This window comes from Anomalospiza imberbis, chromosome 21 (assembly GCF_031753505.1).
Source record: "Anomalospiza imberbis isolate Cuckoo-Finch-1a 21T00152 chromosome 21, ASM3175350v1, whole genome shotgun sequence".
Taxonomy (NCBI): Eukaryota; Metazoa; Chordata; class Aves; order Passeriformes; family Viduidae; genus Anomalospiza; species Anomalospiza imberbis.
Window position 1 is genome coordinate 7,744,546 of NC_089701.1, and position 13,756 is coordinate 7,758,301.

The following is a 13,756-nucleotide window of genomic DNA, read 5'->3' on the forward strand; positions in this document are numbered from 1 at the left end:
GTCTCTGGTGAGATATTCATGGCACTACAGATCAGGAAAGGCTCACTGAAGGAATTGGAGGGGTGCTGTGAGTGCAGGGCCAAACACAGCCTCTGCCCCAAGCAGTTCTCCAGGTGGGATCAGTGTGTGGCTGCTCTGAGGTCTGCCCAGGCAGTGCCCTCAGCCAGAGTGGCACAACTTTGCAGGGCAGGCAGAAGAGGAACCCTCCCGGCAGTGTGGGTGCAGTTTTAGGTAATGACCGAAGTGATTTTATGAGATGTGCCTACTGCACAGAGTGGTCCAGACCTTCCCCAGCCACCAGTGCCCATCACCTCCCCTGAGCCAGCAGTGGTGTCTCTCCCAAACCAGCACAAGCCCCTCTTTCTCTCCAGGGTAGGAAATTCTTTGCTCTGAGGTGCCAACATCTCCAGGCAAGGGTGGGATGGGTGCCTACCAAAGGCAGCAGCAGGTCAAGTTGCTCCTCACCTCTGGAGACCAGACCCATGGAGGTGTGAACCATTTACATGCTCTGGACAGAGAGACCTAATTCTGTCAGGAGAAGCACAGAGAGAAGAGAAAACAATCTTTATCTCTGCTCCTTTGTTTTCCCCATGTGGAATGTGGTGTGGAGATTGTTCACCTGCAGTGATTACTGGGTTGGTTCTGGTGAAGGTTGTTTGGGGTCAGTGACCAATGGGACCCAGCTGTGTTGGGCTCTCAGCAGAGTCACGAGTTTGAGTGAGTTAGACAGGTAAGTAAGAAGTAAGTATGTAGAATAGTATAGTATCTCTTTAAATAGTATATTAATGAAATATAGGACAGTTTTAATAAAACTATCCTTCAGCCTTCTGATCTGGAGCCAGACATCTTCATTTCTTCCTGTCGGGGGTCACCTGATTGTCCGGTAGAGGTGGCGTCCTCAGAAGAGCTCAGTGACCAGTGGCTTCCAGAACAGAGTGCTGCCCTTGTGACAAACCCACCTGTGCTCCACGGAGCTGCCCCTGGATGCTGAGCTCCTTGGAAAACACAGTCTGCTTCAGGTGCCTAGATGAGAGCCAAGCCCTTTTGAAAAACCTGCCCAGACAGATGGAAAACCCAATGCAAATCTCTCCCCAGGTATAAAATTAATTGGATTCTAACTTCAAAGAGTACTTCTGGAAATGAGCTGTAAATAATCTGGTTGTGCCTCAGTTCCTCTGTATGTGGACATTCATCTGGCTTTTTTTGAGCCAGTGAGTGTTGCTGATGGAAGGTGCTATATATAGCAGCAAAGCTATGCATATATGGATGCATATGCATAAATGTATCCCTAGTAACTGACCCAGGTGTGTGATGTTTTCTATAGTACAGCTGACAGGTTTGTTTTCAAAAAAAAAAAAAAAAAAGCTTCAATTTTGCTCCCTGTGGACTCTCATACCTCTCTTTTTGCAGCTGTGTGCAAGTTCTCTGACGTGGGCTGCTTGCTCACCCTCTGCCATGGCTGGAAGCCACAGAAGTTGGGATCTGGTGACTCTGGGAGTCACCAGAGGGGTTGGTGTCATGCAGAGGGGTTGGTGAAGGTCACCCAGGTGTGAGGGTCTCAGCAGGGCTCAGCTGGATGGAGCTTTATGGCAGAGCTTGGTGTTGCTCCTGCTGAGCTGTGGGGCTCAGAGCTGGCTCCTCCAGGGCTATCCTGCCTGCAGCCAGCATTCCATTGGGTTCTGCATTCCCAGCAGCCATTCCTGCCTGCGTGGAGATGGCTGGTCCCTGGCACCCAGTTTCTGAGGAGCTCGACGCTGTCTGTTCCCAGCGGATCGATAGGAACATCTGTGAAAAATCAGGACATGGATATCGGATCCAGCAGCCCTCACTGTTTCCTATTTATCCAATCTAATTCTATCAGCGTTTCTGAAGTGCTTATCAGCTCCACATCTTGACACTTTATATGTGTATTGGAAACCCCCCCAGCCGCCAGGCAATGAGAGGGGTTGGGTCTGGGCTGTGGGCCCCTCCCTCTCCCAGTTTCCCTCCAAAATTCAACTTTTCCGTGTGACACTCATGGACTGCTCCAGAATTAGATCCACAAGAGCCCACTAGGATAAAAAACTTGTCCAAAATACCCCAGAAAGGTGTCAAAGGGAAGGAAAACCCCAGTGAGTCATTCATGCCTAAGCAGAGACAGAAGTCTGAGTTCCAAGCTGGCATTTTCCAGCTTGCCATTGCAAAGTGCTGGGGATGACCAAAGCCCCCATACTGATCTGTCCCATGGGGCAGTGTAGGACATCTCTGCTTCTGTGGGGGGGCCATGGGGCCCAGGAGCAGGGATGGATCCTGTACATGGGCTGGGGTCCTTCCACCTCCTCTCTTGTCTTCCTAGCCCCACCAGCAAGCAAATTCCCAATTTCTCAGGCAAGGAAGCCGGGTGGAGAGATGGAAACTGGCACAGCCAAGTTCCTGTTTGGGCTGGAATATCTATCTGGTTTAAATGGGAAAATCCTTTAGCTCATGCCTTGGGAATGCTGAACGAGCTGGGGCCTGAAATCTTGGTTTGCTGATGGCTTGGAAGGGCAAAGACAGGGGGAGGGTGGCTGGATGCTCCTTTTCTCTCCAGCATGTGACCTCCCACGTTGGGAGTGGATAAAGGTGAGGTGGTGAGGAGATGCCCAGAGCTCCTCACAGCACTGAGTTTAATGGCAATTTTGTCATTAATGACATTTTTTTACCATGTCACGTGGAATCCATGTGAATCTGTGTTCTATTTGAACCTGCCTAGGCAGGGCTGCAATCACTGCCTGGTACTGGAGTGCCCTGATCCATCTCACAATGTTTTCAGCCTGTAATAATTTAGGGTGAGAGATCTCAGGCCTTCTGTCTCGGCTTTTGCTTGATTGCTGTTTTATTGTAAGATTTCTGTTTCTCCCCTCCAGGCAATGCTGTTGCAGAGGATTGAGGCAGGCATTCTGTGGAGGGTCTTTCTTTAAGAGGCGAAGAATTGCCTTAATTTGTCCAGCTCAGAAGTGCATTTTGAAAAACTTGCTTTTTGAATTGCTGCACACAGCGTGAAGCCTTGTTTGGTTTTAGCCATGAAAGCCAGCAGCAATTGTGCATCCCTGAGCACAGAGACAGCAGCTGGTCAAAATCACTGAGTTTGGGGCTGGTGGGGGAGCTGGGAGAGTGGGGGAGAGGAATGGGATATACTGGGACGGGCAGGGAGCAGTCAGGGAGCACTTGTCCAGGTGATTCTGCCCCAGGGAGAGCTCTGCCCACCAAAGGTGGAGTGATGCTGCGTCCTGCAGCTGCTGCTGGAAAATGTCCTTTTTCCAGGCTGAACACCTTCCTCCCTGCCCAGAATAAAACCCCAAACAGCTCCTCTTTAGCAAATGTTACCAAGTTTGCAGAACTCCAGAGGTGGAAGTGCCAGGGTTAGTTTGCTGTGCAGCTTTCAGGCAGCCCCTCTGTGCATAAGCATTATGGAATCATCTTTAATGGCATGATCATATCCTAGTTTTTCACCTTTGCCTTGCTCAGCACGGCTGATGAACCTGCTCTGGGAATGATCTGCATTAATGTGAAGCTGTAAAAACTTCAGCTGAACTCAATGAGAGCTGTACTTTGAGCAGGGAAAGTGTCATTTAATGCTAAGCACTCTGAAAAATCACATCTAAATGTCTCAGGTTTGGTGCTCGTAGCGGAGTGGATGTTTTTTACATCACTGTGCCTGTGCCTTGGCTCCCTGTCTGTAAAATGGGAATGATAACAGGGAGATTGGGAACTTAATCACTTTATTTGTTGTGAAATACTGCTGCTTCTTGGTGTTGGGTAAAGCATAAGCAAGTAAAGCATAGGCAAGCATAAGCTCCATGAGGAGCTAAGTAATTGTGCATGCAGAACAGTGCCTGGATAGAGTACAATAAAGTAGGAGCTGTGTGTCCTCCAAGGAAGAAAAAACAAGATGCTGAGAAGCTGCAGAGGAAGTCATTTGCAGGGGGCTGAGAAGCTGTGGATGTTCATAGGTACCCAGGGGTGGGTTTTGGGAAGCCTAAACTGAGCTCTGGACTGTTCCAGGCATGCCAGGGCTCCTGGCTGCAGCCTGGCACCATCACCTTTGGCATTTGGGGAGAGATGGGTCCTTAGGATAGTCCTCCTGGATGTGGTCTTGGCGTGAACACCCTCATCAAAGGCTAAATTACTAGAGACTGCATTAAGATTGTCCTGGCATCACCAATAATTTCATTTATTGCACCTTTTCTGTGTGCCAAGGCCAATGTGATTGCTCTGTTCTTGGCATGCCTGTTGGACCTTGGTGTCTCCCTGGCAGTGCCCATCATATCTGCTGGGGTGGTCGGGGGGACACAATGCTTGGTGGTGCTGGGTTTCCTCCTGGCTGGTGTCCCCAGGTGCTTGTTGTGGGATTTCTGTCCCATTGAGAGCACCTGCAGTGCTCCAAGCTCCTGTCCCATCCCATCCCATCCCATCCCATCCCATCCCATCCCATCCCATCCCATCCCATCCCATCCCATCCCACCCCACATTTTGCTGCTGAGGTTCCTGATGCACAGGAGTATCCAGCACACTGGAAATGTATCCTGCTGAATTTGGGATGGATTACAGACAGATTACAGCAGGCACCAGCACATGTAATTCCCAGCACACTTCCTGACCGTGCTTTGCCATCCCTCTTAAGGCTCATGTGCCTTTTCTTAACCCTCCCAGCACTGACGTTGCCTGGGAGACTGAGCCAGCACCTCCTGCATTTCCTTTGGCTCGTGCAGGGTTGAAACCACAGCCACAACCTTCCCTGAAGCAAGAGAATACTCAGAATTAAAACTATCTAGTTTAATTCATCTGTGACACCCTGGTCCTTCATGTGGCAGAGCTGTGCTGGCTCTGAGGGGGCTGCAGTGAGGTGCAGGGTCCTTGTGAACCCCAGCATCCCTTGGGATGTGCTTTCCCAGCTCACTTTTGTCCCAGAGTGTTTGTTTTTGCTTTGCTTGGCTGTAATTAAATTCCTGGCCCTTTGCTTGCAGAGGTGAGCTTCAAAACACTCTGGTGGAAGGGTAGTTTTATTGAATCTCCAGCAAATTATTGATGCTTGGTGGGGAATTTTTCACACTTTGAACCTCAAGGTTTTTGGGAGAGCGTTTTTGCAAGTGTTTATTATAGTATTGCCACAAGAAGCGAGACTACCCAGAAAATTTATAGCAAGCAGCTCATCAGCTGTGGAATGTCAGCACAGCACCGTTGAAATGCCTTCTCCAGTGTCACTCAAGTGAGGATGATTTCTCCCAGCTGAGGACCTGGATAGCGGTTTTTCTTCAAAACTTCCAGCACTATTACAGTGGCTGAAAAGTGGTTGTCAGTGTACTGGGCAGAAAATCACTTTTTTTCCTACATGAAATAATAAATCTGATGCAGGCACGGCATTGGGGCACCTGGTTAAAGACAGGAGCTGCAGCATGCCAAAGTTTCAGGCCGTGAAGTCCCCAGGTGAGAAGCTGCCACACCCTCATGGGCTCCTTCAATGCTGGGGATGGGCATTAGCATTTCCAGAGCATTCCAGCTTGGTCAGTGTGTAAATGGACTTGCTTGGCTCATGGTTCAGTGCTGTAGGAGATGGGTGTTGCATTCCCCACAGATATGGATATCAGGAAGAAATTCTTCCCTGGGAGGGTGGGCAGGGCCTGGCACAGGGTGCCCAGAGCAGCTGTAGCTGCCCCTGGATCCCTGGAAGCATCCAAGGCCAGGCTGGACAGGGCTGGGAGCAGCCTGAGATAGTGGAAGGTGTCCCTGCCCATGGCAGGGGTGGGATGAGGTGAGCTTTAAGGTCCCTTCAACCCAAACCATTCTGTGATCCATGATTAAATGCTGTAGGGATGAAGGAAAGGGCTGTAGAGAGAATGGTCTCTTGCTGCAGGCAGAATAAAAATGGAAAGGGTTGAAATCCCAGAAAAAACATATTCTGTTGCATTTAAATTGGAGACCACTTTTCTCAGGTGATCATTTATTGCATGTTCATTATAATTTAGGTGTTTAACTGCATGGCTCTCAGTATGGAACAGCTGAGCCTGTAGTGCAGCAGACCCAGCTGGAATTGTAGTGTGAGTGTGGGAAGTGCTAAAAGTACTATAAATAACCAGGGAGGCATCTTCAGCTGGCCATCCAGCAGCGGTGAGCACTTTCAATCCTCTTCTCTTGTCGCCTTGGCTGCCTGTCTAAAATGTGAAAAAAATCATCACCCCCAGTGTACAGAAGCTGGGAGCAAACATGAATGTATGTGACACACAAGGGGTCCTGGGAGGGGACTCCCCTGGGGAAGGGGTGGCTCTGCCTTTGCTGAGGGCAGGAATGCCATGTGCTGAGCGTGGTGCTGGGGCTGCAGGTGGTGGCACCAAGGGGTCCTGAAGGCTCCACTTGCAGCCAAGGTCCCAGTCCCACGTGCTGATCAATTCTTTGCTTCTGAATCTGGGATTTGTAGCTGCAGCTTGGGGTTTATTGGTTATATATAATTATATAAAAAAAGTGATTATGAGTTTTGCAGTATACCCTCAGCTGGGATCCGTGTGCTGCTCACCCTTTGTGCCCATTTCTGTGATGAATCTTCCAGGGCATCATGGGAGAGCTGCTCAGAATTGCTCAGGCAAGCAGCAGCTGGGCTGAAAAATGCAGAATCTGGGTGTAAATTGCTCTGTCCTGGTTTGCAAGTGCAGCAGCTCTGAAGTTCCCTGCTCAATAGAAGCAGGAAACAGCACAAGGTGCTGGGCATGAGCCCTCCTGGCTGGGCTGTGCTGGGCAGTTCGGGGTGAAGCTGCAGGTGACACAGCATCACACCCTGTACTGCCAGGGGGTCCTGTCTCTAGAAACTCCTGAACCTCGAGTTCCCACCCTGATCCCTCTCCAAACCCAGCTCAGGGAGCAGATGGCACTGGCTTACTCTCCAGCTCACATTCTTTTCTTTATTTTATCTCATCGATGGTGAACTTTGCAAGGCACTGAAGTCTTTAACCATTAGCAGGCAATAAAAAGGGGCAGCAGAGTTGGATAACACCCACTAATCCCCTTCAGGATGAGCTGGAGAGAAGAGCCACTGCAAAGCTCTAGAGCTTATTCTGGGATGAGTGCTTTGGAAGCTTTGAGAATTGCTTGGTGTTGGTATTTCATGAATAAATAACCCCCAGTGGTATTTGTCAGTGAATCTGCTTCATTAAGGAGACCTGGAACAAAGGGAGAGAGTGGAAAAAAGTGTTTTTGAGAGAATCCAGTCGAGTGCAGGTGGTGGGAGGTGGAATGGGGCTGTGTGAGATTGGGTGCCATGGTCTGCACCATGGGAGCAGAGTCAGGAGGGGAGCCCTGCAGTGCTGCACCATGCTGGACATTTGTGCCACAAGATGTTGATAAAAAATTGGGTTTCCCTGATGCTGAGTGTGTGTTGAGAGGGTCATGGCAGGGAGGGGAGTGTGTTTCATTTATAACTATATCATTTGGTGGTGGTGTCTTTGGGAGAGCTGGAGAGTTAAAGAAGTGTGTGTGTGTGTGTGTTCATAGATGTTCATGGGCTTGTGGAGAGGATCTGCCACCAGAAATTAGGTCACTGTCTCCAAAATGCCCTTTTTGACAAGACCTAGCTTCGGGTCAGTGATGGATTTCCCCATCTTCCCAGTGCACCAGGTGCTGAGCCCTGCCTGCTCCCTGGGCTTTTGGCATCTGGGTCCAGCCAGGGCCACCAGCAGCTTCCCTGGCTCTTTGATGTACTCGGAACACGGAGCCGGTCCTTCATCCCGCCCTGTCAGAACAGATCCGGGGCTTACTCACTGAAATCCAGCACAGAGAGATGGAGAGCAAGAGCTGTTCTTTTGCAGGCAGCCTGTTACTGCAGGGCAAGTGATTCATGCATCAGGGCTGGTCTAATCTGGCACCCGGGCGATGGTGGGGCTGGCTGTCCCCAGTGGCTCCCTGCAGTGCTGGCCAGATGCTGCCATCTCTCCCCAAGTGTCCCCTGCCTTGTTGGCTCTGTCTTCTCCCCAGGGCTGGCTCTGGAATGTGAGAGCAGGAGCCCCATACAGTGGGCAGGGAAGGACAGGCAGAGCTGTGTGGGTGGGAAGTGATCTGCTCCGTGCCATGTGTCACTGCAGAAGGCAGGTAATTAATGATTGCTCTTCACTCCCAAAATCAAAAGGAGGCTTGCACCTTCCTGCACTGAGCTGGGCTCCTCCAGCCCCTCCAGAGGCAGATGAAAGTGAAGTTTGCTCCCAGCTTGCTCTGAGCATCACGTGAGGCTCTCATGAGCTGCCATCCCTGTCAGGGCTCTGTGTTGAAGTGAAGCTCCTCTAATGGAACGATGGCCACACAGAACCGATCCTGCCCTCACCCCGCTCCTCTCACAGGTGGCACTTGAACACTTCCCAGCGAGGTTAATATTTTAATATGCTTAATGGCTCATTCCAACTCGCCAGCCCTTCCTGGGCTTTGGCAGGGGTCATCCATTATGTCAGGCTTTGGAGAGAGTGTTTCCCATTCCCATCCTCAGCCCTCCCGAGGGCAGGAGGTTGGTTTGTGCTTCCAAGTTTTAGTTCAAGCATGACAAACTGCCCTTGCCAGCCCCAGCCTGGTGCCATGTGGGATGAGCCGATGTCTCCTGACAGAATTCTGTCTCTCTGGAGCAATCCTGTGCAAATACCCAGCCCCAGAATCTCCTTTCCACCACCCAAAGCAGCTGTAGCTCCTCACCTTCTCCTTCCAGGGATGTGGGTTGTTTGGTGGCTCAGTGGAAAAGCCAGGAGGGAGGATGGGAGCATGGTTCTCCTTGCTGTCCACCCACGATGAGAAACCCCCTGAGAGGACCAGATGGGGCTGAGCTTTTGGGGTGGGTGGTGGAGGAGCTGTCACAGTTTGTTGGTTTTGGCTTTTTAAAAATAATTCTCCCTACATTAATAAACAGTGGGTTTAGTTAGTAAATAATATCCCCTTCCTCCCCCCATCTCTCCAGCAGAAACATGTGCCCTGATCTAATATATCCTGCCTTTCTCACTCCCTCATTTCAGAGGAGCTGCAGATCCTGGTGGGAACAGAGTGCTAATAGAAAACGGCCTCTAAAGATATTTGAAACATGACCAAGAAAGGACAGAGGGAGATTCGTCTCCAAATATGCTGGAAAATCTCGGAGGTGGGCCAAGAACAGGAGAATATCAGGAGCTTGATTGCTACGAGTGAAAAGTTAATTGGGAAGCATTAATTGGGGTGAGAGCTGGCAGCACAGACATGATTTTGCTATGTGGGACACCACAGTGAACACGGAGCTGCCCCAGTGCTGAGATAACTCAGCCACCCCAGCCCATGGGGATGTGCCAATTTACTATTTCTCACTGCTTTTAAGGGTGTTTTTCTTACTGAAAGTCCCAACTTTTGGAATTCTGTGATTGCCTTGAAATCCTGAATCTAAAAGATCATGTCAATACTGCATAAGGCTTTATTTGGGTTTGGTCTCTGAGGAGTTTCTAGCCCTCGAGTTTGCAGGGAAAAGCTTAGTTATATGCTAAAGCAAATTTAGGAGAGGAAAATATTAAAAAAAAAAAAAAAATAAACCCACCCAAAACAGCGCAGCAATTGATTTATTTTTAAAATCTCATCATTTTAGTGCCAGTTGCATTATATTCTTTTTCAATGCCTGACTCATGATTTCTTGAGCGCTCGGTGTTGGCAGGGCTGCGTGCGTGAGTGTGACAGCGTGTGAGCTCAGGGGCCCTCTGCTGATAGAGAATGCAGGGCTGCTTCCAGGCAGCACTGCCACGGCCCTCCAGGGCTGATGAATATTCCTGTACTGCTGTTTCCTTGCCAAGCAGATTGTTTTCACATTAAACCCCCCCAAAAAGGGACAGCAGAGCTGGGCATTGGGTCATTGTGCTGATGGCAGAGCAGGAGAGAGGCTCAAGGAGAATGAACCATGCTGGGACTCCCAGCATTGCCTCGGGGGTATTGAGGTCACAGGGGTCAGGGTTAATTTGCAGCCTCCTGTGGGTAAAGATCTAATAAACAGCCTGTGGAGGTCAAGTCTGTCACTACCAGTGACTTCTCCTGTGACCTTCCTCTCTCTCTCTCATCATTTTGTCTCTCTCTGTCAGGTGATGGGTTCTGTTGTCCAGGATGCATTGTGGGTATTGGTTAACATATAAACTGTGCTTTGAAGATGAAAAATATCTTGGAGATGCTTAAAGCTCTTGACAAGCATGTGTGTTCCTTTTGCAGGAATCCAGCAGAAGGCAAAGTGCCTGAATGCTTTGTCAGAGGCAAAATCTGCTGCGCGTGCAGCTCCGAGAGGCAGGGCTGGGAGCTTCCCAAGGCTTCTCATGGCCTTGGAATTATTCCGGGGTGCTCATGCTTCTTGCTTGAGGGGTGTCACAGCACAGCAATGCCTGGGGCTGTGCCCATCATGGGCTGGAGCAGAGCAGCAGAGCTGTGCCTGCACCCATCCCTGCATTATCTGTTCCACATCCACATCCCAGCAAGCACAAAGCCAAGTTTCATGTGTCTTTCCAGCTTTGGCAGTGTCCCTGGGGTGGATGTGGTGATGGTGATGGACAGGGTGTGGATGTTCAGGGAGGCTTGGCCCAGCTGTGAAACATTCAGGAAGAGTTTTATGGCTCTGGATTTGCTGTTGTGTAGTGCAGGGTTAGATTCACACCCAGCTCCAGGTTACTAATAAAGCATCTCCTCGTTGCTAGTTTGCATAAAACTGGCGGATAGTATCTTTGAAACCCCACGACTGGTTGATTCTGTGAAGGATGCCAGAGTTATGCAGCAGATTTATTGTACAGCATAATCACAAACCCCTCGTTTCCTTGGGAAGCTTCCTTTGGCTCGGTGTCGCTAACCAGGGATTTTGCCAGAGCAGCTCTCTGTGGATTGCCCTGCCCGTGCCCGTGCTCTGCCAGCTCCCTGCCAGCCCTAACGGTGCCTTTTCTCTCCAAGGGAAGAAGCGATGCTGTCCACCTACTTCGAAACCATCAATGACTTGCTCTCCTCCTTCGGGCCCGTCCGCGACTGCTCCCGCAACAACGGCGGCTGCACCCGCAACTTCAAGTGTGTTTCGGATCGCAAGGTGGACTCCACGGGCTGTGTGGTAGGTGCTGGGGCTGTGGGGTACATACTGGGGCTGTAGGGTACACACTGGGACTGTGGGGTGGGTACTGGGACTGTGGGGTAGGTGCTGGGGCTGTGGGGTAGGTGCTGGGGCTGTGGAGTAGGTGCTGGGGCTCTTGAGTAGGTATTGGGGCTGTGGGGTACATACTGGGGTTGTGAGGTGGGTACTGGGGCTGTGGAGTAGGTATTGGGGCTGTGGGGTACATACTGGGGTTGTGAGGTGGGTACTGGGGCTGTGGAGTAGGTATTGGGGCTGTGGGGTACATACTGGGGTTGTGAGGTGGGTGCTGGGGCTGTGGAGTAGGTATTGGGGCTGTGGGGTACATACTGGGGTTGTGAGGTGGGTACTGGGGCTGTGGGGTAGGTGCTGGGGCTGTGGAGTAGGTATTGGGGCTGTGGGGTACATACTGGGGTTGTGAGGTGGGTACTGGGGCTGTGGGGTAGGTATTGGGGCTGTGGGGTAGGTATTGGGGCTGTGGGGTACATACTGGGGTTGTGAGGTGGGTACTGGGGCTCTGGGGTAGGTGCTGGGGCTGTGGAGTAGGTATTGGGGCTGTGGGGTGAGTGCTGGGGCTGTGTAGTAGGTACTGGAACTGTGTGGTAGGTACTGGGGCTGTGGGGTGGGTACTGAGGCTGTAGGGTAGGTGCTGGAGCTGTGGGGTACATACTGGGGCTATGGGATGGGTACTGGGGCTGTGGGGTAGGTGTTGGGGCTGTGGAGTGAGTTCTGATGCTGTAGGGTGGGTGTTGGCGCTCTAGTGTAAGTACTGGGGCTGTGGGGTAGGTGCTGGAGCTGTGGGGTGCACACTGGAGCTGTGGGGTAGGTGCTGGAGCTGTGGGGTACTTAGTGAGGATGTGGGGTAGGTCCTCAGGGCTGTCCTCTGGTCTGGGGACAAGCCAGAGGGAGATGTGACCTCTTCCTGTGGCTGAGGGGATGTGTGTGCTGGAGGTGGACTTCCCCCAGTCCTGGGGCCTTCATGGCAAATCACAAATGCTTTAAAGATTCCAGGGAAGTAGCCCAGGTGCTCAGATGAGCAAAAGGAAAAAAAAAAAAAAAAGATTGAGTGTGGTGGTAATTTTCCTGCTTGTCAAGAAGCAGGGGTGGAAAGCTGTCTTGCTTTTTCTCCTGCTTTGTGCTTCCCAGTGCAGACGAAAGATGAAGCATCCCCCCAGCATATCCACCTCTGGGCATCTCTGACACCCTCAGAGTCTCAATTTGTTTCTGAACATGCTGATGTCTTACCAAACAATCCACTGAGCCCCAGGTTCTGCAGAGTCCAGAAGATCTTCTAGACCCTAGACCATTAGTTTTGGGCAGAGGCTCTGAATCACAGAATCCTAGACGGGTTTGAACTGGAAAGGACCCTAAAGGTCATCTTGTCCTAACCCCCTGCCATGGGCAGGACCCCTTCCACTGACCAGGTTACCCAGAGCCCGGTGCAGCCCGGCTGTGAGCAGTTCCAGGGAGGTGTTCCCAGCCACCAGAGGGGTTTTGCTGTTCTTCCAGCTGGGAGCAGCAGAGCTCAGCGCCTCGCCCAGCTCTAACCCATCTCACCTTGACATCAGAGTCACCCCTTCCCTGCGTGAGCAGCCTGTGTGAATCCAGGATGACTGCAGAGACACAGGACAGAGCCTTGGGAAGCGGGGCAAACCTGGAGACACCTTTGTGTGTGTTGTTGAAGCCCCTGCCTGCCAGGAAGCCATGGTGACCCCCGAGGGGGTCCAGAGCTGTCACCCCCTCCACCAGCCCCTCAAGCACACACTCACGGCTCCTAAACCCCTAAAACCCCTCACATCACTGCAGGCAGGGCCTCCTCACCACATCCCTCCCGTCTCAGCAGAGACAGGAGGTAAGTGTCTCTTTATTTATTGAAGATGTTTGTACACGGCAGCTGGGAAAGGTCAGGCTGGAGCCGTGCTGTCCCGGGGGGAGGCGTTTTCATTATCCCCTTCTCAGGTTGCTTGTTAAGGCCATTTAGCATGACAGTCTGATGTGTCACCAGCAACCTGGTGCCATCTCCCCCTTGCCGCTCCTCTCCCCTTCCTCCTTTCTTCTCCCATTGTCACTTTTTTTCTTTTCCCCCTTTTCCCCATTTCTAGTCTTTTGGGGTGTTTTCCCCCTTTGTTATGGTGTCATTTTGCTCTGAATGCCAATGCAGGTCAGAAGCAATCAGGGCTCTGATCACCTCACGCCTCTGGGAGGTGGTGCCTCTTTTTAAAGTCAGGATATATTAGGATAGAAATTGTCAATAAATTACAGACCTAGTGCTGGCACGTGGAGAGGCAGAAAAGGAAAACAGTGTCACTTGGGGAAAACAGACCCCCAGCTTCTGTAATGCCTGACTGAGGCTGTGTGTAAAGAGGATGGACCATGTATGGTGGAGGGACAAGGGAGGAGCAGCAGGAGCATTCTCCTGGAGGGCATCCCCTCCCCGAGAGCTGTGGGTGACAGGTGACACTTGGGGACCACAGGAGCCCGTATGCTACACATCACACCAGGGTCCTGGGGCCGTGCATCCCATGGGGACAGGAGACAGTTCTCTCTCTCCCCACTGTGCTCTTCACCCCTTTTTCTCCCCACTGCAGGAGCACGAGGCTGCTCTGTCCCTCTCCACAGCTCCCAGTCTTGGGGTGAAGCTCCCCAGTCCCAGCCTGAGGACAGCAG

The 13,756-nt window shown here is 51.4% G+C and overlaps 1 protein-coding gene across 1 annotated transcript in view; it reads left to right on the forward strand.

The window, feature by feature from the left end:
- ASTN2 (astrotactin 2) overlaps positions 1-13,756 on the forward strand; it is a 319,829-nt gene that overhangs the window by 158,209 nt on the left and 147,864 nt on the right. The window contains 1 exon segment of the mRNA XM_068211459.1: positions 10,921-11,071. Coding sequence (XP_068067560.1) covers positions 10,921-11,071 — 151 coding nt within the window.